This window comes from Aphidius gifuensis, linkage group LG6 (genome assembly GCF_014905175.1).
Source record: "Aphidius gifuensis isolate YNYX2018 linkage group LG6, ASM1490517v1, whole genome shotgun sequence".
NCBI classification, from domain to species: domain Eukaryota; kingdom Metazoa; phylum Arthropoda; class Insecta; order Hymenoptera; family Braconidae; genus Aphidius; species Aphidius gifuensis.
The window spans coordinates 5,339,625-5,366,909 of NC_057793.1; the positions used below are offsets into that span (position 1 = coordinate 5,339,625).

At 29.1% G+C, this 27,285-nt stretch overlaps 1 protein-coding gene across 2 annotated transcripts in view; it reads right to left on the reverse strand.

Annotated features, from left to right (window-relative positions):
• The window catches only part of LOC122859003 (roundabout homolog 1-like), a 181,273-nt gene that overhangs the window by 144,197 nt on the left and 9,791 nt on the right, over nt 1-27,285 (reverse strand). Inside the window, exon 1 of one of the 2 annotated variants that reach the window (XM_044162313.1) lies at nt 21,557-22,467. The exons of the other annotated variant lie outside the window; for it this stretch is intronic. Coding sequence (XP_044018248.1) covers nt 21,557-21,617 — 61 coding nt within the window. The 5' untranslated portion in view covers nt 21,618-22,467. Of the gene's footprint in view, nt 1-21,556; nt 22,468-27,285 lie in introns of those variants that run through there. 2 annotated transcript variants of the gene reach the window in all.

Here is a 27,285-nt window from a genome sequence, read left to right on the forward strand (position 1 = left end):
AGTTGAATTAAAAAATGTATGGTTTTTTTTTTTTTAATGGGAAAAAAGAGGTACGATAGTTTTGGCTTGTCATCTTCAAGCTACCACGAGGTTACCGCACGTAATCGATAAAATAACAAACAAACAATCTTCAAAGTTGGTTGGATAGAGTTCATAATAGTAAAGTGCAGTAATAAGATCGCTTCTCAACACAAGATTAATAGTTTCCTTAATGCCGAGAGCACCCAAAAGACGTGTCTCGCTTCATGATGTCTGATTTCCTGGCATTTACTATGAAAGGCTTCCGAGCGCTACATGAAAAATACGCAAGAATGCCCTATAAAGTAAGCCAAAAAATTATTTGTTGAAAAGAACAGAAAGTATATATAAATGAGAAGGTGCGAGAATAATATCCCGTTTGAATTCAGATGGTGGCTTTCAGCTCTGTTAGGGGTGAGAAAGTTGTATAAATATGTTCATCTACAGAAGTAAGACGAAAAATATAACGAAAGGGACGAATTTATGTGGAGGGAAAGACCCTCGTGTATCTAGATTCTGAGACGTTTGCTTTTTTTTTTTTTGTATTGCTAGGAAGATGACAAAACAGTGATTCTCAACTCTAAACATCAACTTTAAAAATATATCATGCTATACCGAAAAAAAAAAACAATCTTTTTATTAAAATAAATATTTTTTTACAGATGATTAGATTTTAAAATTAGCTCTGAATATAAAAACAAAATAATTAAAATAATAAAATAATATTTTAAAAGTATGCACACGACAATTATTTAAACGAAATTAACTAAAGTAATTTTTTTCTATGAAATCTTCTCAGAGTTAAATTCACGATTCTTTTAAGCAAAGAAGCGGCATCTTGATTTTGCTATGTATACTGTTGATTTAGATTCGCGAATGAAACGAGTCCGTGCGGTCTTTATCGATAATCTTTCATCTCATTTCAGGTCAAAGGACATCTGTTTTGCTGGCGCCATGGATGAAGGAAGTTGGTTGTTTCCTAATGCAGAGCAAATACAACTAAAATCGAATCGTACGATCCGATCTTTGGAGTATATGCCTGCAGGACAATGGCTGTGCAAAACGGTAGTAAAGGTAGTGAGACTGATCTGTATATAGTATAAAAGTAAAAAAAGAAGAACTACGGTATTCTTTGGTTCCTGGGAACAAATCAATCTGGTGATCCGTCCAATCTGGAAAATGTCCCCGCGGGGATAAAAAAGTCGCGCCAATCTTACAATCCCATCTTATTTTATTTTTCAAGTAAAAGATTGTACATAGATTCTCGCATCATCCCTGCAACTCACCCTACACATTCATCTTGTCCATTGGAAGTTTTTCAAAGATATACTACCTTTTTTTAGATCAAAAGAAGACTAAAATGCCAATGCTTCGAAGCCAATGGCTTTGACTATATCTTGCGTGACTGAGTTTTAATTTAGACTATCGAGTATTCAGCAAGTAAAAGACATATGTTTTTGAAAGAAATTTTCTATTTATTTCATTTATCATGATGACTAACCAAGTTTTGTATACTATCTAATTATTTTATTTTCTGTTCATGATATATGTCATGACAAAGAACCAAAAAATGAGAGTCCCTGAACCAAGAAAGACCCCAAGAGACTCATAGAAAATCTTGGGGAAGTTATCTTTTTCCCTCTCGTTCTCATTGCCATCTTTTCTACAGGTTTGACTTTCTTATAGCCAAGAGGGAGTACTCTATAGTTTTTTTCATCATGGTATATGTGTGCAAGAATAAAACCACCCTCGTATATTTTAGCACATGCGCCTTACTTTGCTGCAATATTGAGCTGTTTCTTTGAACGCACGTGTGTGTGTGTTAATTTTTTTTTTTCTGTGCCTCCACGTGCAAAGAACGTTGTGTTATACGTCAGAGAACTTGAAAAATTATGACTAAAATAATTTATCTAATGTTTATACTTTTAAATTAATTATCATTAGTAAATTTTTTATTTTCTTTGGTATAAAATAAAAAAATTAAAATTAAGTAGTAATATATAAAAGCAACTAATAGCAACGTCATTTGTAAATTCATTTATTTAAAAAATTCCACAAGATGTTTTGATATAACCACACGATCATGGCCACATCGTCATTTGTCGTGGATCATTACTTACATCACCCACAACCCTAACTGTACACACAAGTCGACGTACGCAAGAGGGTCAAAAGAAACGAGACGTGTAAACTTCCCTGATTGCCAAACTTTTTCGATTCGACCAATGACCAGAAATTCGATCAGACGATCCATGTGCTTGAAAAAGTTCGTTTTTTTTTCTATCTATAATTTCCTATAACCCAAACTTTTTCTTTACAGATGACTTGGACAAGAATTTTTTTTTTTTTTTTCAATTTTTTGTTATTTATATACTTTTTTAGTGAGCTATTCAAGTTCAGACATAAGAAAAAAAATTTTACGAGACCAATAGAACTATTATTTTAAACGATAAAAATAAAAACATAAATATTTCTTAAAAAAAAAAAACAAATAAAAAATATTATGAATAAGCCGTAATTAATTTGGCTGGATAACATTAGCATTGGCGGCACGCGAAACTCTCTACGGGACCATTAAAACGTCACGTATATTCTTGCTAGTGCAACAACATAGCCAAACTCATGCTTCGCATTGTTAGCAGTTTACCTTCTATTACTTTTTCTTTATTTTATGGAAGAGTATGGTACATTTTGTAAAAAATACAGTCGTAAAAATTTCTATCTCAACGGTGCTATTTACACTTACCCATTCAACGTCATGATATTCAACAATAAACATAGCCATCAGTATAAGAAAATAAAGAAATAAAATATATAGATTTGAGAATCGCGCAAGCCTCGTAAAATTAAAACTCAAATTGTTTTTCTTGTGGACAGATGAACATTAAAGCTATTTATGTGAATACGTATGTGTATAGATTTTTATGTTTTTTTTTTTGTGTATGACGAGTAGTTTCTAAATTTATGCAACATGCATTTTACAACCACAAGACGAGTGACTGTGGGCGCGTGATGCTTGTGTCATGCCTGATAGTCCGAGTTAAGTAAATTTTGAAATTTTGTGAGTGCACTTTAGTATGTAAAGTGGTAAAATTCATGTGGTTTTTTTGTATGAACAAATCGACGCATTAACAAAATGTATAGAGAACACCGGGTGATATTAAAATACGTTGTCGGCTTACCAGCTGAAATAACTCGCTCTTTGTGGTTTTACATTTAATGAATGAACGTGTGTATATGGACCCTAAAAAACGAAGGAAATAGATATAACACATAACAAATGCGAATCAACCACATCCTTGTATGCGTACCTACATATTTATAGCCAAAAAATTTCAAAGGAAAATATATGTTTATATGCTGAAAATATTCAAGTATTTTTACACGCATTTATTTTTTATTTTTTTTTTGGTGTTATTTATAAAGTTAACTTCTCTAATTTGTTTTTAATGAAATCAAGGATGTTTCTTATTTGTTAATTGAATTTATTTCATTCGTTTTTTTATACTCGTAGTTTTATTTAAATTTTATTTCATTTCACAGAATATTATTTACCTTATGCAAAGAAAAGAACCAGTAGTAGTCTAATGTAAAAAGTTTCTCTTACCTGAAACAAAAATAAAAAAAAACATTACATTAATTTCATATAAAAATCAAACACTTTATAGTAATTAAGTTAGCAAGTGTTTAAGAAATTGCTCGTCAATAGTTTTTAAATCGGTAAATTAATTTTATTTTTAATAATAAAAAATATTTGCTATTTAATTAAACTGTAAGCGAGTAATGAATATCAGGAAGTCAACGAAGAAAAAATATCAAGTCTATATCATAAAACATGTGTTTTAACGATAAATAATATTAAAAAAAAAAAAAAACATCATTTAATATTTCTTTTTGTATATATAAATTTATATAAACTGCGTGATTTATTTATATGCTGCTGCATATATATTTTTTTATTTTTTGTATGTACCTACGATTTAATTATTTTACAAAATGCGTTTTCATTAAAATTTTGTTGGCGGAAATTTTCATGTATGTAATAAATAGAATAAATCATGCAATTAATAATGAATATAACTGTACAATGTGGTAACTGCTTTGGTATCAAGCTGAAATAAAATTCAAAAGAATAAATAATAAAATAAATCACTGCAACTCTTTATTTCAATTGGGTCAGCAGTGATTATACTGTAAAATTAATGAGTTTCCATATCACTGACATTTGCGATATCATAATAAAAACAATTATTCAAAGATGCGCGCTAATATTCTAAATTTATTGATGTGCATTTATCAAAAAATATAAATAAATAAAAAATCCAGCAAATGTTATTATACTCAATTATTTTTACACGTTGAATTTTTGATAATTCATTTGAATTTTTAAGTGACAAAGTGTAAGTGTTGATACATGCTAACCGTTTGTAACGACACATCTTTTAAAGACTATCACATGAATACCCATATCGTGTCAAACTACAAAGTATTGCAATACGTCATCGATATAAACTCATAAACGAGCACAAAGGAAAGTCGAAGAGGATCACGACGGGTCACGAGACATTAATTTTTTTTTCATTTTGTTGCTACCAACGAGCATTATTTTCCCCAGCCTGAACCTCCCCTTATCTACGGCTGATGCACTTTGATGCACGTTGAATTGCATGCACACACACATAGAACATAATGCAACACTAACAAAACTGCTATTGCCTAGCTAATCCAACATGGGCTTTGATCTTCAGAGTTCAACGGATAGAATGCCATGCGGGGTTTATCTGCTAACACTATTTAATAAAATCTTCTGTAACCATCAAGAACCCTTTGAGACACACTTGCTTAAATTACGACTTTACTTGTCAAAAAAAAAAAAAAAATTATAGAAACAAACTAGTCATCAGTCATGTCATTGTGACACTGATCTATTTTGGTTGTTCTACTTGGTGCCAATCTTAATAACTAACAACGTCAAATATAAATTGTCAACATTTAAACTATATACCAAGACTTGTAAACTGAATCATCTGTAAAGACAAAGAAAGCTGGCAATTTTATCATAAGAACAATAAATGAAATAAAAATGTCGTTGAAAGAATTAAAAAAAATAAAAAAAATTCAAACAACTTTGAATATGTATAAACACATGTGGGCGATGTCCGGGGAAAACAACACACGCACCAGTCAATGACCGGAATTTCTTATGGATGTAAAAGATGATTCGACAAAGATTATGGAAATTACTCTGGTTATAAATATTCGTCTAGACACTAATAATAATTTATAATATTCACAAGTTGACTTTGGTCAAAAAATGCAATGTCTTAGTGTTTAATATATTGTCGGATGTCACTTAATATACTAATAATAAAATTTGACAATATTTATTTGACGTGCCACAAAATAAAAAAATAAATAAATATAATAATAAAGCATCACGCATTAAGGCGGATACAAATGGTTATATAGTATAATGATAAAATTAAATTGGCTTAATTGCAAGTATCATTTCAATTGAAACAATCATTAATAATTTCAAAGCATTCAGTAAAATGATAACATAATAAAATTAATCGTGATCAATTATAACAAAAAACTATTTAAATAAATTTAAGTAGGCATATCAATATCCTTATCTCTGATGGTAATTGTGATGAATAACCACATCAACTGGCAATATCAATTTAACTTTCATAAAATTTGATTAAGAAATACCCTCACAATTAAATTCGCGTAATCAATCCATGTCGGGTATACTTCAAAGAAAAAAAAATAATAATAAAATAAAAAAAAAAAAAAATACACGAGCACACAGACAACAGATATATACACAATGTTGCTACCGAATGATTCGAAATATTTAAATGCGGCTATAGCATCATGTTCTGAGTATCGCAGTACGGCCTCAATTAAAATAATCGAGACCCAAACCCTCATCAGCATACAAGGATACCATTTGGGTATATATCATTAGGTCATAGGTCAGAGGTTTCTCGTGCGGGAGCTCCCATGGTGTTGCTCATGAAGAGTGCGGGCAAAGTATTGTGAAGCAAAACATAAAATACATAGTCACATATATAGAACAACGAGTAAGCTCCAAAGACTATGTTTAAAGAGAACGCACTATTAAAAAAAGAATAATCATATAGATATCGTCATACTCCGGAAGCTACCATTACACTCTTTTGGTACTTGAAAAACATTTTATGCGTCGAAATACTCTTAGGAAGTAGGCGGACAAGCGTGTTTAAGTTCAGGAAAAAAATAAATACAAAACAAAATATATTTTATCTCACTTTATGTTCACAACTTGTGACGTAATAAATACTAGAGAGCAAAAAATAAAAAAGAGAGTGAGAGAAGACTTTAACAGACCCTAGAAATTACGTTCTTACAGCATACAAACTGACAGATGTGTACCGCCGAGAAAATCGACCTAATTGTGGACCATCAAGAGAAAGAGAAAGAAAGGCAAGCAGCTGACAATTCATTGACCAAAAAAAAAAAAAACAAAAAAAAAGAAAGAAGTGGCTATAACACAATGACAAAAGCCTAATTTTTCAATTATATTTTCAATAGAACTTTTCGAAAATCAAATTACATCAGCTGGTTATGTATTACATTATGTATTTATGCAAAAAAAACAAATACCTATATATTTATAATTGAATTTATAATATTATTTGCTAATGTTTTCTTTTGGTTATGAAAAAAATAATAATAATTTAAATCAACACTATTTGCATGAGTTGTCATGAAAACAAATAAAAGCGTGTTGTTTTTATCGTATAAAATGATTAATGTTGTAAATGATTGAAATTAAATTGACGTCGTTACGGTAGCTGCAAGTAAACTCGACAATCACGAATAAAATCATGTCGTAATACTGCACTGTCTAAATGAAAAAAAGATATGATCAAACTGTGGCGCCATGTAGTAAACGCGTTTCGCGGTTGTCGGCAATTTAGTTTCTATGGTTTAATAGACAACATCTTAAACTGTGGTTTTCTTGCATACACTTGCATTCATCAATGTGATTGCTGTTTATATCACAAACAAGCCGTCAGAACATCTTGCAATGAAACATATTGTAAAACCTCGTTCTTAATAATAAATAAAAAAAAAAAAAAATTATAAAAAAAAAATTTGAAAGTAAATATCTACATCCAAGTGCGATATACATAAGTTGATGAAATGAGATGCACATTTAGTGTATGCAAGACTTAAAAATAATTGCACGCATTCACTCACTGGATGCATAGATGAGTATATATTTTCTACTCCTTCGTATTAATGTCAATGCTCGGAAAAGCATTATCGCACTTGAACACTTTGTCTAGTAAGTGCTGATGCAAATAAAAAAAAAAAAAAAAAACTTGCATTGTACTGAAAGCAAGCTTGTACATTTTTTTGCGCAATAGTGTTTTGAGTTATCGAGACTAAAACAAATACAACTGTATCGTACAATATGCATTGTGAATTTGAAAAAAAAAACAGAACGAGATGAATTTTGATTTGCATAGAAAAACAAATGAATTTCGTAGTTTTTTTCATTGTAAATGTCTCAATTTATTGAACCAAAATTTGGGATAATAAAAACAAATTTGATGAGTATTTGAACTTTTTTGACTACCGTATACTCGTTTTTATAGTGGATTATTGTATATACATGCAACAGTGCTCAATCTAAATCCCTAACACATGTTATTTGATTTTTTTTTTATCTTGTTGTTTCAAATAAATCACATGTACACTCGGCAGTAGTATGATCGTGAGAATCTTGTCTCAATTTCGTCATAGAGATTAGATCCGCGAATTATCAGGGTCACCCACACTTATGCTTCGTAATCTATGTTTGTGTTCAACTTTGTATAAATCGGTGCCCGGGATTTAATGTTTTTTTTTTTTCTTCCCATAATAAAATATAGTCAACCCTCGATAGCACAAATCCGTAACACCAAAAGCGGCTCGTAGTGCCCCATTACCATTTCTATAGGGTGGCCCCATAAGCACTGAACCCTATCGAAAAAAAAAAATAGGCAAAAAAAAAAAAAAAGGAATGAAGATTTTTGCTCCCTTGAGATTCGTTAGCACCAATAGTGTAGTTTTTAGTTGGACCCCTAAGGACAACCGTGACAGTACAGCTGTATATCGATGACTTACCACCACGATGTTTTGCCAGCCCCTCTACTATATGCTTAAAAGCCTTTCGTCGTTGCGGTTTTTAAGAATAGAAAAAGTGAAAAATAAGAATATATATATATGCCAAATATAAAAGCAGCAAAGAATGAAGAATAAAAAATAAAAAAAGAACAAGAAAAAGTTCTATACATCGAATGCCTTTAGTACTATTTTATTCTTCTTCGTATATATTTGAAAAAAAGGAAATAAAAAAGAGAGAAATGCTACGCCTCACCACACCCGTTTCCGGTCTTCCGGCTGTTTTTTTTTTTTTTTTTTTTTTTCGAAATTCACACTATCACGTATACAACGACGCACGACAAAGCCAAATAAATTAGTAAAATATATCCAAATACAAACTAAATATATACATTTTGAATTTTAATATATTGCTTGTTTTAAAATTAAAAAATTATACAGTGCATATATAGTCATGCATAATGAATAACAGAATAAATGAATGAATCAAAAAAAAAAATTACACGATTATTTGAAAAATATATATTTAAAGTCGTTAAAATCACTTCATGTTTGAAAATGATGTGTATAGAATTTTTCAATTTCATGGTTAACAAATAAAAATAAACGTGGGAAAATCATTGGCAATGATTCTCTTGGGTGAAATATATAAAGAGGGTGGTAGTGGTGGTTGTGGAATTGTGCAAACGTTAGGCTTGGATTATTGATGTTACATATATACACATATATTTACCCTACATGTGAAACACATATAGCTTCAAAGTTTTACCCTGTCTACGCTCTTTTGTCGTCTAACTTTGTGCACATGCTCAAAAACTTTACTGGAGAATGTTTCACGACACCTATACTTGAACATGCAGGTATATATACAATTTACCAAATTTACTGTAATCCAAGATCTCAAAACAAACAAAAGCACAAACCAAGTTTTTCAAAATATATAAGTTGACTAAAAGTACAATAATATTTCTTGAATAATAATGGTAAAATGACGATGCATTATTAAATGAAGCGTTCAAGTACAAAGCCGTAATCATTATAAATCACCTACAAACTCTGCGGGGGTCGCATATATTTTCCCGTGGTCTTGAGTTTCCGTATATATTGTGCACACTACCACTGAGTTTCCGGAGAGGCCGGAATTTCCGGTATAAACAAACCCGAGAATTCAACCAGCTTACCCTTTTTTAATTTTATTCGACATTTTCATCTAAACAAAAAAAAAACACCATACCAAAGTAATGACCTTTCGAATTGATACTCATAAAAATTATAAAAAAAAAATAAGATTTATTCAGTCCATTGTTAATTACATTGTAAAAAAATTGATTAATATTTTTTTAATAAAAAAATCAATGAAACAAATGCTTTGAAAAATGAATATTTTTTCTTCCAAAGAATGTCACTATTCAATTTTTTAATGAGCAAATTGTTACCTCTGCAGTTCGCTCGATCAGGCAATTGAGGGCTCGCGTGTTCACTTGTGTTGTATTCAGGGTGAAAAATAAAAATATAAGGGGATATTTAAAGTTATGAATTGTGGGGAGAGAGACAAGCTCATAAGTAGTATATTTCTAACGAGCAACCGGTATGTATATTTCGAATGTATTATATGCACACATTTGGCCATAACTTTTTTTTTTTTCTTTATTTAAATTCTACATCAACACGGACCAATGTAAAACTAGTAATAAAAAAATCAATATTTTTAGGAACAATATATCGAACCGATTGCAAGTCTTGTCTATTGTTTGGTATAGCCAAAGGGGGGCCACTCAGATTGTGTGTAGGCCCCAACGACTGTCACCGGTTTGCCAGCAAACCCATCCCCCTTCAACAAGTTTCACGTGACACACGGAGCGTGTATGATAGCAAAGAAAGCAAGCATGCAAGGCCCCTCTCATCTCTTGCAGCCACGCGCCGTTCAAGCTACAAAAATTATCAGCTAGTAAAGTCGAACGGTTTTTAGTACTTGGTCCACGATATTGCCAACCCTGCTGGCCCTTGTTCTCCCTATCAACTAAATGGGGCAGCAATGAATTATTACTTTAGCTATATCTATCTACACATGAGCATCAAAAATCCACAAGGACTATCCCACTCGTCTTCTGTTTTTACACTGCATATATCACCTAAGCTTTTACAATAAACAAAAAAAAAAAAAAAAAAATATCCCCTTGAAAGCAATATCGTATAAAAATATATTCTTTATTTCAGTTGAAAATATAAAAAATAAAATATAAAAAAAATTTAATACTCAAATAGGGAAACCTATATTCACAGAATAGGCTATTGAAATGGAGGTCATGGCAGGCTTCTAACTGAAATGTGTTTATTTCCTTTTGTATTTTCATTTCAAGTTTTTTTTTTTTTTTTTTTTTATGAAAAATTAGGTATAAAAAAACATCGATTTTAAATTTATTATTATCCTAAAAGCAAAATGATATAGACTTTAAATGTGTTAATCATTTTTGACGTACAATTAATTCCAGAAATGCAGTGAAAGCTTTGAGATTGCACAATTTGTCAAATATAATAAAATAATACTCAAAAATATTTATTATTTATAAATTGATATATGAGACAAATAATTCTCTATTCCCCTAATATCGAGTGGTCTTTTTTTTAATTTCATGATCAAGCATAGAAAAAAAAAATCATATACCCTCTCACATATACTTGTGTGTATATGTATTTTCATAACAAAGCCAAAGTATAAAAAGTCGAGTTACCGAGTTCTTTTGTGAACGATATACAACAGTGTAATAATAGACTCGAAATCACGATGTCCAATTCGTGCATCCAACTTAACACAAAGAGCAGTCTTTAAAAGCACGGCCAACGAGCAATGAACATAAGCAAAACTGGAAAGGGAATTGAATGGGTGAATTGGGAGGAAGATGAAGAGAAATAAAAAACGAAGGCTGCTGTTGCTCAGCACGTGGGGAGAAACCGGAAGTTGACTCGCGGACTCGTGCCGAGGCCAGCATGGTGGTCCAGCAGCGACGACGTCCGGACACAATAATCACGCCTTGATACGAAGAGCAAGAAATTTAAGAATAGAAAAACAAAAGCGATTACATGAGACTAAATACATTTGAGTACCTTTCGTTTCAAGTCTGTCCTCACTATCGTTTTAATAATAAGAAGAATCTCAGACAAAAGAAGAATTGATGAAAAAAAAAAAATAATAAGATTTAGAAATATATATATACGGCACGAGAGTAGGCGTGATCATACAGTCACCCTAGGCTAAATACATACAACTAAAAAAAAATAAAAATATTTAATGTAATATCGTTCAGATATTAAATGTCATTATTATTATTATTATTTCTAAAAAATGTAATATAAATTTAATATAATATAAAGAATGAAATTTGAAAAAAGGAGGTTTAAAGAAATATCTCTGTTACAAAATTAAACATTATAAAAATTTTTTAGAAGATCATATTTGAAAAAATGATAACAAGATAAAAATGCTTCATATATTTCTAATATCATGTTACAATAATTCGGTTGAACCATTAAGTATTATCAAAACGTGAAAATAATCCACAGGATGTTTGCATCGCGTATAATATGCTTCATAAAATATTTGGGTTACTCCCGAGCTTTAAAGAAGAGAGAGACACATATACGAAGATGTAGGAGCCTGATGTGAGATCCTCTGGTATAATATATATATTAAGGCTTACTCGGTGGATGATGTTAGGGCTCATATGCTAGAGAAGAAGACAACACACGTGTACTACACGCAAAGTTATACTGTGCAATGTGCATGTATATAATATATATTACACGATATATCATCATAGAACGTTAATTTAACAAGTTTTGTTTGTGCGAAGCTTTACAGGTAAAGAAGGATGTTGGAAGATACAGCAAGTGTACAAACCCTCGGCTTCTCACAATTTTCTTCAAAATAGAAATTTGCTAACATTTGCTAACACATATATATATACAGTCCAGAGCTTTCTCTGTAACTATTCTCACTCTCTCGCCATATGTTTAATTCTATAATTTCTAGATTCGTGTGAATTGTGGGCTAGACAAAATATGATAATGCAAATAGCCTCTCATCAAGCATTAACACAGGTTAAATCACAATTGTACACAAATGCATACGCTATCTTATAAATTGCATTTAATCTGTACAATGTCACTTGCATTTGTTGCACTTTATATGTATGCTTCTCGCAATTATGTTGTATATAACGATTTAAATTGAGGTCTTCATGTTTGCTTAATTATTATAATTCAGATGAATAAATTTATATTTTTATATTGATCACCATTAATATATATTTATATTTATATATATGAAAATTTATAAATAATTATATGAAAAAAAAAAAAAATTATATGTGGTAATAAATAAAAATAAAAAGTATTCAACAAGTTCAGAATTCAAATTATGTTGGTATAAATGTCTCGTTATTAAAGCGTAACAACAGTTATTACTATCCAATCAGTAGCACCTCTTTTACCGATCGCATTTCCAAGCGTAAGAGCATCGAACTGGCGCCCAGACCTTAATCTGACGTTCTTTTTTATTTTTCTACTTAGACACACATACACACACCTTTGGCGGTGATGAAACTTGATCGTATAAACGATATTTGCATACTAGAAATTCATCGATTAATTCTACAAAATGATATACTTCTAATAAGCGTCACCTGACTTATTTATGTATCGATAATCATCTTTGAAACAGTAATACTCACGCAATAATTATAATTACTAACTTTTTTTTTTTTCTTTTTATTCTATTTATCTATACTAAATTTATTTATTTATATCAACTGATAATAATATTCAGACAAATTCGAAAACAACCTCGCGTTGTTGCTAAAAAATATACGTAAATATTTTTTTATAAAACAAATAAATAATCTACAATTTGATCATATAGCTGTAAACATCTGTACGCATGTGAATAATTTTACTTGTCGAAAAAATCAACGTTAAAAATAAAAATAAAAAAATCAACGAGAATGATACCAGTCTATTGGTATGGATAGATATAATGGTAGTATTTGCACGTAATCTCGTGACTGGTGGGTAGAAAATTTAATTAGGATTCTTATCGACGTGTTACTTGATTATGATAGATCGGTCTGGAAAACCACATAGACTCTAGAGTTGTTGTAAGGGTGGTAGACAGAATTATTATTTCAACCCCTCTGCACTTCCTTATGGGAATAATTATGATTGAGGGTTCCGACAAGCTATATATAAAGAAAACTGTAGTATTAATTTTTTATAAACATGACCTCACGAATACATATATGCTAAAGCCACGTTGCTTTTTTTTCATTGGTCTATTTGTTTTTTTTTTTTTTTTTCTAAACCACGAAATGTAATATTTAATTATCAATTTTTTTGACGTATAAATAATTATTATTTATAAAAAGATAATTAATTAAAAGCAAGAAAAAAAAAGTATAATTAAAATTAAATTTACAATGTCAGGCATCTTGCGATGTTATATTCATTAAGATGCAAATTCAATTAATCGATCGTCTGTCGATAAGTGATGTATCGAGATGTATGATAAAGATCGTTGGTATACAGCCGGGAGGCAAAACATAATATCCCCGCAGGCGTTGTTTGCTTCTCTTTTAGTCTTTCGCTCGATCAATTAAAACTGTCAAAAGTGTCTCGACGTTTCATAGGGAAACGTCACCATATTAGTTTTTCTTATATATTATACGCGGCTACTTAAAGAAACATCTAAGTGCACAGTGACAAATTCAAGTCGACGAACTTTAATTTTAAATTTTTTTTTTACAAAGCCATTTCATTTTATATTTATTTTATTTTTAACTTTCACAATTGATCATCTTTTGTTGATGTCATAACAAAGTAGGTATATATATGCGGGAATGTGTGTCATTTGGTGGACCAACAAAAAAAAAAAAAGAGAAAAAAAAAATGACTAGTTTTATAAAGCATTTTGAAATATGATATCTTTGGTCATATTCATTAATATCATCAATTTTAAATTGAGTATATTCGTGGGTAGAAATGTTCAAAAACATAAGATCAATTTTTAAAAGTCAATTTATGTGATTACTAAATGTCCGTTAAGCCTATTTAGAAAAAGATAAGAGGATTAATCGATTGAGAAAAAAAAAAAAAAAATTCCTCAACCAGTCTCAAATGATCGCTACAACATAGTCAACGGTGGGTGGGAAAAGTAATAAAAAGATAAATAAATAAAATGGATATCAATAAAATAAAGGCATAAACTGATAAATGAATTAATAGATAAATAAATTAATGAATAGGTTGATAAATAAATTTAAAATTTTTTTTTTTTTTTATTGTTGAATGCTATTAACATTTATAGGTTTGGTAAAAGCATTATTTGTCTAATATATACTCGATGACAGCTGCACAGACAAATTCCCCAAGGGCAGAAAAAAATAAAAAAATAAAAACACGACACGAAGATCCTAAATTTAATAGCCGGAATTCTACGAAATGAGGATTAGTAAACATTTTATTTTAATATACAAACTGTATATACCACAACTAACAACGAAATATATTTTAAAAATGTCGGGAAGTGGCTAAGTGCTTCTGCGTTGACAAAATCAAGCGACAACTGTAATGAAGTTGTCGAGAAAGACGCTTGTTGGCGATATCTCAAACTGCATATATTTAAAATTTCATATTTTTCATCGAGTAAAAAAAAATATAATCTTATAATTTTTAACGATATATTATTTTCAAAGTCATGTTGCAAGTAACTATATATAATAATAGAGATATCTTTGCCACGATAATTGCCATCGTATTTTGTGTAAACTCATTTGATTAATATAATAACATGATCTCGGCTTACCATAGTAACAATTGACTTATGTATCTATATAAATATAGTAGATATAATAAATACACACACGTATATAAATAAATACATATATATAGAGAGATACATGTGATGAGAGCCCGCATATGGTGTGGCCACGACATATGGACGTCTGGTAAAATATACGCATGCACGCATTCTATTAGCTCAATGACATTACACACATTGTCACACATATTATAACAATGTAATATGTATTAGTAGATATGCACTAGATGTCCATAGAACAATGTGTTTATTCAACATTCTATACACTTTATACAATTCAAGCAAATCATGATTGTGCAGAGGCCAGCAAGTGACACCAGACACTCGATCAGTTCATCCGAGACAATTCATAACATAATTAATTAATAGACTTGTTTTTCAATTTTTTTTTTTATAAATGTAAAATAAAAATGTTGATTGTATTGAACAATTTAAAATATTAAAAAAAAAATAAATATAATTTGTAATCACTAGAGAGGTCAAGCTGTGACAATTGACAATTGTGTTTTATGATTTGCAACATTTTCTTGTTGACTGATTAATTTATTAATTAAATAATTACAATAATGAAACATTTTATTTTATGATATTAATTATTTAATTTATATTCTTGATGATAATCATTTAATTTTTTTTATTAATTTTAATTAATTTTTTTTATACTGTGACAAGTTGATTATTAATTTCATAAAAATTCCAGCATGCGTTAATTACAGTAACATTAACACTAATAGTAAATTTGATGCGGTTAATAGCGGTCTTGATAAAATTCACGCCTGTTTGGTCCAGCCCTTTAAGATTTTGAAATTAAGATTCCTATACGAGATTATCATCGTAACTAAATAATTGGCTATCAACGCAGGCGTGTAATTATTGCATTATTAAGAGAGGCGAGAATTTAATTATTTTCCGCAATACTGTATTCGCATATATTTAATAAAATAATATCTGATTTTGTTTTTTTATTATTTATTTTTTATCTGTCTCATTTTGTTTACCATATACAAGTAAAATTTACGGCCTATAAAAATTAATTTATTTAATTTTAGTTTAAAAAAGTTTTAATCTTTAAACTTTCAAATTAGTTAAATAAAAAAACAAAATTATAGAAAATATAATAACAACAAACAAAATGAATTTATAAATGATGAAAAAGTTTTTTTTTTCTTTTTCCTATTAGGTTTTTTTTTTTTTTTTTCAACGTAAATCTACTCGCGAGAAAACTTTTTTCCTGAGAAATAACGAGTCGAGTTGTTTGGTATGTTGGCAAAAATAAAGGCCCGATCCTGCAATCCTCCATATAGTTTTTTTTTCTCCAAAGTGGCCAAAGCACAGGATTGGTAAAGTTTAAAAACAAAATTGAGTCAAAAGAAGAAGAGAGAAGAACCTCGACAAAGTACATTTCATGAGAGTATAAAACAAATGAGGAAAAATTTATTCAGCAGAGAAAAAAAAAAAAAAAACCAAGTTTTCAAACTGAAGCAAGATAAATTGTTAAGTGAAAAACAAGAAATAAATGTAAAAACCAATACATTACAATTCATAAAAAATATATTCTTTCTTTGAATCGTGTTTACAATTTAAAAAACAAAAAAAAAAAATATAAAAATTCAATTTTACCAACATATAGTTTCAAAGCGACGAAAGTCTCAATATCGATAAAGCCAAAACGACCTCGCACTACACTCAACAAATGATACAGTGAAACACAAGTTCAAAACTTCCTTGAAAATAATACAAGATAAAAATATAAAAAAAAATAAAACTATGCTAAAAAAGATAAAAGAAAATCCAAGCCACAAAAATAAATAAAATAAAATAAAAATCAAACATATAACTTGAAGAAAAAAAGAAAAAAAAAAGTGAGCAATACATACTCGACTATATGCTACCGACAGATATTCCAACTGGTAGAAAATTTAAATCCAAATATGTTGGTTCAGACTTGCGTAAACAAACGAAGCAAAAGGTGGACTGCTTACTAAGAGTTTGGTATATATATACAGCAGTGAGGATATTAAGTATGAAGTACTTGAAAACACGAAGTGGTATATATTCAAGGCAGATTCTTAGATGGCACTGGGTATGAACAAATATTTACAAGAGGCCAACCGTCGATTCGAGAAGGACAAAGTTTGTATAAAGAGTGAAACTAGTATCTGTACATATAGATTGTATATAGAAAGATTGAAAAGTAAAAAAGAATAAGAGACTAAGGACAAAGAGGATTGAGCATAATAAAATGAGTTAAAAAAAAAAAAAAATTAAGAGAGAAATAAACTTTGGTGTAGTCTTAGGTACTAAGAGAACGTTATTTGCTTCGGTAATACGGACCACGACTAGCGTGGAATTATTAATAGCATTGTTCGATTGAGGATTCCCAAACGAATAGTTATTCTGAGAATTTAGCGAATATTAATAATACATATACATATATAACTACTGATAAAGAAACGTGCGCCAAGTCAAATGAAAAATTAAATCTATATAGAAATAAAACAAATACTGTTATTAGAAATTATTTCAATTATGTACTTTGTGAGAATTAAGAAGATATTCAATAATTTCATGGTAGAATGAAAAAAAAATAAAATAAAAGTGCTGTTAATTCAGATAAGAAAAAAAATGGAAAGAAAAAAAAAGCAAGGGGTTTGGATATGTTGAAGTGAAGGAAGAGAATGAGGAATTGATGAAAGACACAGAGACGTCTTCTGCCAAGGCGCCGGAGGGACGAGCAAACGTGCAGCCAAGTGATAATGTTTTGAGAGAACGCCGATGTCAAGAGAGTAGAAAAGTTGATGGGAAGAAGCAAGAGGAGGAGTCCAGAGGTGGGTGAAGATGTTTATACGAACGAGATATCCAGTAACGAACATGGTCTCATGAACATTGGCAAGTGGTGGCATTTGTGCTTAAACGAAAAGTGCCCTTTTTTTTTCCGTCATATACACATGTGTATACCTTGTACTTCTACTTAAAAAATTTTTTAAATTGAGCAAATAAGCAAAAAAAAAAAAGAGATAAATGGATTACTATGAAAAATAAAAAAATTAAATATAATCTGAATATATATTTTAGATTGTATACATATGTAAATTGATATTGATGTAAAATTTAATTTTCATAAATGTGCAATTGGTCATTCAATAAAATATATGGTGGGAATAATTCATACGTCTAATCTGTCCTGCATATAGACAATGACAGAGACGATGAATATCAAATGCACACAACTCTCTCAGAGTCCTTCAAATCCAAACGATCAATCAAGTGCTGGATATACTCTAGAGATAGTTTTTTTTTATTTTTTTTCTTTATTTTTTTCTACTTTATTGCATCTCTCTGTGAACGAGTTCTTATCGATCTTTTTTCTACTGTAGAAGAGTGCACAAATAAAACACGTGACATGACTTTGCAAACATCAAAATCATACATTTATTTCTGATAAAAAATTTTATTTGTATACAAAATGTCAAGCACTGGGTCAGTGGCACGGTCATGTTAATAATCATCATTTTATTTTATGTATGAAATTCAAAGAACTCGGAACGTTTGTATTTACTCAATTAAAAAAACAAATTATTTCCAGGAATTATATTGAGACATGTATGTTGTTTCGTTTAGTTTTTATTCAATGATTCATTTATATATATTTATTTATTCTTTTAATAATATTAAAAATTTTATGGCAACATAAATGACTTCATTAATTTCTTTGAAATATAAATAATGTTGGATAATTGTTTATGTGATGTACACACAACGTGAACTTTGACCCACACGAAAGAATATACAAGTTTATCTCAATTTCTCGTTGTGATATAAATATTTTCAAAAGTTTGATCAACAGAGTGAATGATCAACGACACATCTGGCTCTTTTTTCAACTTGTCGGTATCAATTATCCATGTTTTCTTCGCGGAACGTTGAACCGACACCCGGGTAAAGTGATAGAGTATTCAAAGAATTTTGTAACGAGCTTGACAAACGGACCGCATGGACATAATCTTTCTCTCTTTCTCGGCATATCTTTTCACATAGACTAACGCAAACTACATGCATTGCAAGAAAATACCGGATGTCAAGAAGTAACGTGATACAAGCAAAAATATAGAATACACATTTTAAAATATTTTTATTTGAAAAAAAAAAAATAAATAAAAAAGTGTTTCTCAAGTATTTACCGAGGCATATATAAGATGAATTAAAAACGAGAAATTTTCGTGCAAATGGAAAGCTGGAATTGAAATAAAAATTTCAAAACGACTCATGGGATCGGAAGAAAAAAAAAATCATGTAAAAAATAAAAAACATTCAGGAAATAAGGATAAAAACAAATAAAAAAAAATATCGATGAGGTAGAGATGTAAAAAAAAATGCAAAAAAACTCGATCAAGTGTTCGACAGGGAAGCTTCTCGTCTCGAATAAAAAGTTAAATTGATATGGCCATGGCGCGAGCCCAAGAAGTCTAGAAAAAATAAATAAATAAAATAATAAATATAAAAATCAATAAAAAAAAATAACTGAAAAGTCTCAAGAGTTACGGGTTTTACGTCAAACTGTATTTTACATATTTAAATTGAAAGTGTCGATTCTTTCGTTCAGTACGATTGACAGTTCTACCCGTGAATTTTTTAAAGTATATATATACAGAGTTTAAACTTTTGACCATGGATTTGGTTTTTGTCAAAAAAAATAAATATAAAATTGTTTTTACAGAAAATGAAAATGGATAGTAAAAAATATAAAAAAAAAAAAAAAAAATAAGTAAACAGTTGAATAGTTTGAAAACGACGAATGAACATGATATTGTCGTTTTGTTGATCATTCATTGTTGTTTGTGAAAAATGAAAACAAGGAAATGGCCACCTGCTGGCCTCACCTGCGTTTAGTCATCGATATCAAGTGGCAATAAAACCGATATGTATATATACAGTTAATATTATAAAAAAAAATAAAAATAAAAATTGTACACTCCCTATAGTGTTCGCGTCATACATCATCGAGCTTCAATATCAATTATGCAGTATATATTAAATTCATATGTACAATTATATGTATATATATATATAACTAGCAAGATATACATCATCATGAATACACAACCATGTGTTTCGAGGTTGATGATATACCCCGAGGGTTATACCACCGTATAGAAACAAGCAATGTTACTATCTTTGGATTCACAAATGTACTAGAGTATATAGATTCCGATTAATTATTCCCGCAATGCTTCCTGTCGTCCAAGAAAAGCTTGGCTTTAGTCAAACTGCCTTGTATCTTCGTGAATAATTTGCTTTACTATTTTTTTTTATATTTTTTCTTTTTTTTCGGCTCACGCCAATGCTATTTTCAACTTTTTACCAATTCAAATATATATATGTGTGCATTTGAAACTACATCGAGAATAATGGTTTAAGAAAAAAAAAAAAAAAAATGAATGAACTTTTTTTATTTTGTTTCAATATTTGTTTCAACTTTTAAATTGTAAAATTACTCAATCGCGAAAGAAAAGAAAGAAAGTTTTATTCATCGATTGTCTTTATTATTCATTTCTCTTTTTTTTTTTATTACGTGTGTTATAAAAATAGAAAAATTAAAAAAAAAATTATTGAAGAATTACTTTTATAATACAGATATTAAAGTGACAATAATTTGTCTTTTTTTATTTAGTAATCTTTAATCATTTTATAGTATTTTAAATTTTTTTTAAATATAATATTTCACTTTATCCACAATTTTTAAATATATATTTCACAGATCACTGACTCAAAATTTCACTCTATAATCATCAACTTGATTGTATCTTTAGCAAGTAAATACATAGTTCAGAGGTTGAGACACACACAGAGAGAGAAAAAGAGAGAGGGAGCAAGAAAAAGAGAATGACTAGTAGTGCATGGCAGATAGAAACCAGCACTTCGGAGCACTTGACAAAGTTTTGAACCACGATAGATAATCGAGTAAAGACGAAGTGCAAAATTAACATCTCTGTCTAGCAAGTAAGAAAAGACGAGATAAGTAAATTTGATGATGGTTAAAAAGGAAGACTTGATGAAAAAATAAATAAATAAAATCCAATAATACAAAGAATTGTAATAATAAAATGACATGAAAAAGTTTTAAAAGAGAATAAAATTAAAAAAAAAAAAAAAAGAAAAAAATTAAATTAACAGACATTGCACGCGACGGTTACAAAAGGGCAAGAATATAATTTTCACTGTTGCTCTTCTACCCCGGGTCTTTATTTCTCCCTTGAAATTTCATCACGACCATGTTTCTATCCCCTCATCTTACCCCATATATTACTCAGGTAACAACATAACTTTTCAATGTAATAATAATTTTGTCCCTTATTTTTTTTCATAAATTTATTCACTGAGTTTCGAATGAATTTGTCTAATCTCGATATTTCATCGAGTCGCTGAGAGAGATGTGTTAAACAAAAATTCAATGATAATAATTTGTTTAAAAAAAATAAAATAAAAAAAAAAATTTGTAACACAAACCTTTTGCCAAGACTGCCAGGGTGATCGTTAAGATCAAAACTTTCGATCCGTGGCTCAGCATTGTCGTTAATATATCCACAACACAGGAAGATTATTAAATAATAATTATTTTTATCAAACGACCTTTTTCTTTTTTTTTTGTTTTTCACCACAACACTATCATTGCGTAATTTCACTACTGCCTTTATGACAGAAAATAGAAAAAAACAAATTACACCCACAAAAATAAATATATATTTATCCACCAAACACTTTGATGATTAATAAAAAAAAAAAAAAATGGAGTAAACGTTATTTTTTAATATAATAATAATATTTTTTTTTCGGAGCACAATTATTTATTTTGACTAATTAAAAATAATTTTTCAACTCTGTTTTACTCTGATTTTATTAATAAATAATATTTAATCACTGTTTTTTTATATTGTATGAAACCGATAAAATAAAATTCATCCTTCCTTGACAATTATTATTTTGACTCTGTATTAATGTGTGTATTTATTTTTTTATATTTTTAAAATTCATAAAATTTATTACACTGATAATCCAAGTGTATTTATAAAAAAACTTTTATTCACTTATAAAATGGTCGGTGTTTATTTATTAAATGCACATAATAAAATGGTTTAAAAATAAAATTTTTTAAACAAACACAAAATAAAAAAATCACAATGTTTTTAAAGTTTGAACAGTTTCCATGGCAAATGTTTTTATATTAATACACACGATGGGAATTGGTCACCTGTCGTGTGACGATAAAAACTGTTAAATTTTATTTTTCAACAGTGTTTACTTATTGATAAGGGACGAAGGGTAACGTTGTGATAAATATATGTTTATTTCGGAGCAAAAAAAAACAAAGACAAGCCGCAAGAAATACGTTCTTGCGCAACGACAGTCGTCCGGCAACTGGTCCAGTTGAGCCGCTGTGATTCCGTTGAGGCGCCACGCGCCCTAAGTTTATAACTCGGTATAGTTCGTTGATACTCGGCTGACAAACGAATCAAGGGGAGCGCGTGCGCAACGAGATCGTACACACGCCGCCAAGAAATGCTAGGATATGAACACGGCGACCGTGCGTCTCGTTGCAAAGAACTGAGTGGCAGGATTATAACGTAGTATCGGTGATGGGTTACCCTCCACAATGAAAGGTCCCGCCAGCATCAACACAACGGATCGTCGTTTCATATTCCATTTGAATCCTGTTTTTTTTTTTTTTTTTGTTATTTTTGTCCTCATGTGTTTTTTGTTATTTTATATTTTTCTACGTTCTTTTTGATACTCTCAACAATGAGTTTGATTTTTTTTTTTTTTTACCTCTAGTAATGTAGTACATATATATTTTTCATGTATGGAATTCTGATGATCGATCAAAATTCTGTTGTACTGACTTATACAATTTTCAAGTTAAGAGTAGTTTACTGATGTCGTTACAATATAACCACGAAGAGACTTACGACTTGAAAATTTGACAGACATTGAATATACTTTGAACGATCACGAAGAGACCTGGGGCTGGATTCTTAATTTTAGCAAGCAAAAAACTTTACTGGTATAATAGTAGAGCACTTTCATTTGTTAACAGACTGCTTCTCAAATAATATTTCTGCACAGTAAAATTCTCTAAAAATATTTTGTATTATCATTTAATTATTTAATTAAATACATTACTTGTGCAGAATTTTTTATTTTCTATTCAGAAAGACGTTTGAGTAATTGTAAAGGCTATATAATGTCTGGTGAAGACAAGTATAAATATATATTTCACGTCACATTGAGGTAATAGCAATAGACAAAATTAAAAAAAAATATTATATCCTCCAGTAAAATCGTAAAATACTTCAAGTCCCACGAATTGTTTTTATCGTGACTTAAAATGATTATAACCCGTTGTTCTATACCGCAACAGACTTATTCTTTACGTATATCAATATTAATGGTAAACCGCGAGACCAAGGTAATAACACAAGAAATTCTTGACAGGCTTACTCGCGCGAATAGATATGGGCCACCACCACCGTGCTGTAAATAATCTATAAATCATTGATGTCAATTTTTCGTTTCAGTCTTCAACATTTAAAATTTGTTTTTTTTTTTTTTTTTATTATTATTATATAATTTATTGTTTTCAAGGTGGGCCGAGTAGTCATCGATACCCTGAGGATGTAATAAAAACAAATAAGAAACAGGCCATTTACCTAATCACAATTGAATTGATAATTCAATAAATTATATTTCTTAAATTATACACGAGCATAATAGTGATCATTAATTTTGATGAAAATTGAGTAAACAAATTTTTAAAATAATATGCATCTTTTATAATATTGAATATACTCAAAGAACCACAAAATCATATTTCATTTAGCTCCTATCATTCTCTATCTCATTGATAAATTTATATCTTTGTTCTTCATTGTCCTGAGTGGTTTTTACCTTGAGGCAATAAACATCCACGATATAGCTACAAGGTCTTGGTCAATTTTTGCATGTATCTTTTTAATTCTCAAATCAATTCTCAAGAATTAATCGAAAACATTGGATCCTTTTTTTGAAATTTCTTATTTTATTGTAATTTATATATGTATTTAATTTTTGTTTCTTTTATTTATATTTATTTTTTTTTTTCTCGCTGTTATATGGTGTTGGCCTTTTGACGATGGTCATTTATTTCACAGGTATAAAAACCGCATTGATGCTGAGTGATTATTAACAATTTAACTCAAAAAAGGGTGAATAAATTTTTTTTTATCCATAAGACCACCCACATCAACAACAAACTGCTAATATTTGGTTTTTATTTTATTTTAATATTCTACAAATTTAACAATAATATTTAACTTGTTTTTTTATTTTTATTATCTATTTATTTTTTATTCTTTGTAAAATGGAACATAAAAAAAAAATGTACAAAAAGATACAATTTTTCATTCCATAAATTAACATATCTTAGTCAACAAGCAACGTGAGACAAATAAAAACACAAATGAAGAAAATTTAGTTTTCATTTTATCTTTGCATATTTTGTTGAGAAGAAAAAAGGGACACAATAACCATTAGTCTCGCCTCACTGTTGGGCTTTTATACGTTATGTTCGTTTTTCTATTTTTTTTAATACATACTTTGTTTTATTTATTCATTTTTTTTTTGTCAGCAAAGAATGAGGTATGTTTTTTACTCAATGTGCACACTTTTCCTAGCCCTGATCCCCTCATAGTAATTTTAAAAAAGTTTTCCATTATAAAATGTACTTGATTTACCTATACATTTATCACGGATATATATATACATACATTTTAAAAGATATAGATTCAAAAAAGTCAAGGATCCATGACGAAATCACGATCCAAGTAGCAATAAAAACTAATATGTACCCCCGTTCCCGCAACCCTCTTGCTCTGCAACAATTGCCTGTACACCAAGAAGGGTGTGACAAAAAGTAGCTTGAATAAAAGTTATTCAAGGAAAAATATAATAAATAAAAAAAAAAACAAAAAACCAGTGAAAAATATGGTGGTTTTAGAAGCCTACCACACCCATAAGTGCCATGGCGCCCTTACAATTTTGTTGCGACTGGATACCATATATCAGAGTGACAGGGTGCCAAAAACTTGCTAGCCCTTATGCTTATTCACTTACAAATTATCACAAATATAAAAAAAAGAACAATAAAAGTTTTCTTATTTTATTTCAAAAGATTCCCACATCATGTATACACGAAAAAGAAAAAAAAAAAAACTTTAATAAGTTTAAAAATCACAATGTTAAATTACCATGAATTTTCTTTTAGCTTGTACTTTAAAATTTATTTTAAAAAGAAAAATATATTCATTATTTCATTGTGACATGAAAAAGTATATTAATATTTAATATCCTTGCTGAATTTGATTAAAGAAAAATTGAAATATAAAAATGAATTTGTAAAAGTTGCGTATTTGCTGATATTGATATAAAAAAAAAAAAAAAGAAATGGAAAAAAAATATATCTATACGTATATAGACTGTGATAACAAATCAATTAACTTTTGATCAACATGAAACTGGGCACTCATATTTCTGAGTCATGTTTCCAACAAATTTCTGGAGACACATATGAGGGTAAACTTTTAATACCAAATGGTTTAGCATTACGATAATTCTATATAGCATGAATTCTTTGGGGTGATGACTGACTGGAAAGCTAACTAAAGTGCCAACGAGAGAAAGGGTCAAGCTTTTTTTTTTTGTCCTTGTTTATTGATTTATGTATTTCTCTCTTTCTCTTTCAAAAACATACTGTACAATACGCACAAGCTTGTGTGGATTTATATCGAATGAGTTTTCTAGACACTAAATAAGTGCCAAATGACCCTCTCTTCCTTGGATGTTTTGATACAAAATAAAATGAACAAATAAAACATTTGACCCTGTATATATAATAGATTATAAGTATGTTGATTTTATGTTTTGGTAAAGTCTAGTTTATATATTTTTATATTACTTATTGTATTTTAATTTCAATGAAAAATTCAATGGACTTGATTTTACACGTGGTAAGCTTTACATATAGTCACAACCTAGACTATCTACATTGAGGATTATAGTTTATATATAAATATATTTTTATAATAATAACAATGCAATAGGCTGGTATATATATTGTGCACGATAGGTCGATGACTATCACCAACTTTGATCAGTGGGTGGAGCTGATACGGTTGAGTTATTATTTTAACTAAAACTTTACTTTATTATTATAATATTTATTTTTTACACTTAACAAATTTTCAAAAAATTAATCTTTAATTGTTAATGCTCAGTCATTTAATGTTTATTGTGATACTATTTGAAATTTACATAATTTTTCTTCAATGTAAATTTAAAAAAAAATATATATATCAAGACCAGTAATAAAAATAATTAATTTAAAAATATTTGCTTTGAAATAATGCATACCTTGATGTATATGGTTTTTTGATATACAAACAGACATATGTTAAAACGTCAGAAATTTTCAGCTAACGGTTATTGACACTGTTTGTAATATAAACAAGAAATATGATTGACTTTGTTTGTCCACAATGCGGAGAAAATAAAACAGAAAGGAAAGATCTTTTACAACCAGGTGTACCATCTGCATAAACGATGTTTTCAAATACACTATGATACATTATGTATATGGAATTTCTATGGTATTATATATATATATAGAAAATACATATGGGCTTTTGCTTAGATATATATATTCACAGTTATATGCATAAGAGCAACTATATGGCTACTCTCGCCACGGGATCCCCATAGACAATCTGCGAACAATTGTTTTTTTTTTTCCTTACACATTTCCTTTTCTTAAGAATAAAATGTCCTCTTTAATGTTGAAAATTATTGTATAAATCTATTATAAAAAGAACGATACATTAGCTTTACTTCATGCTGAAGATTTTTTTATTTTTTTACTCATTAGTTGAATGAATTAAATAATAAAATAATTGAAACTAAATTTGTAACTAGCAGAATAATTATATGTAGCGTAATTTTAAACAATTTCGTATTCATTTATTTTATCTTTATATCTAATATCAAAAACTTTTTGTAAGTAGAAAAAAACGTTTATACGATTTTAATAATATTTCTTAGCAAAAAAACTAATACCTATATAAATTTATCGATGCTATTGCTTTTATTTATTTTTATCATTGAGTCAGTTTTCAAAAAATTTAAAATACATTTTACAATCAATAAGACGG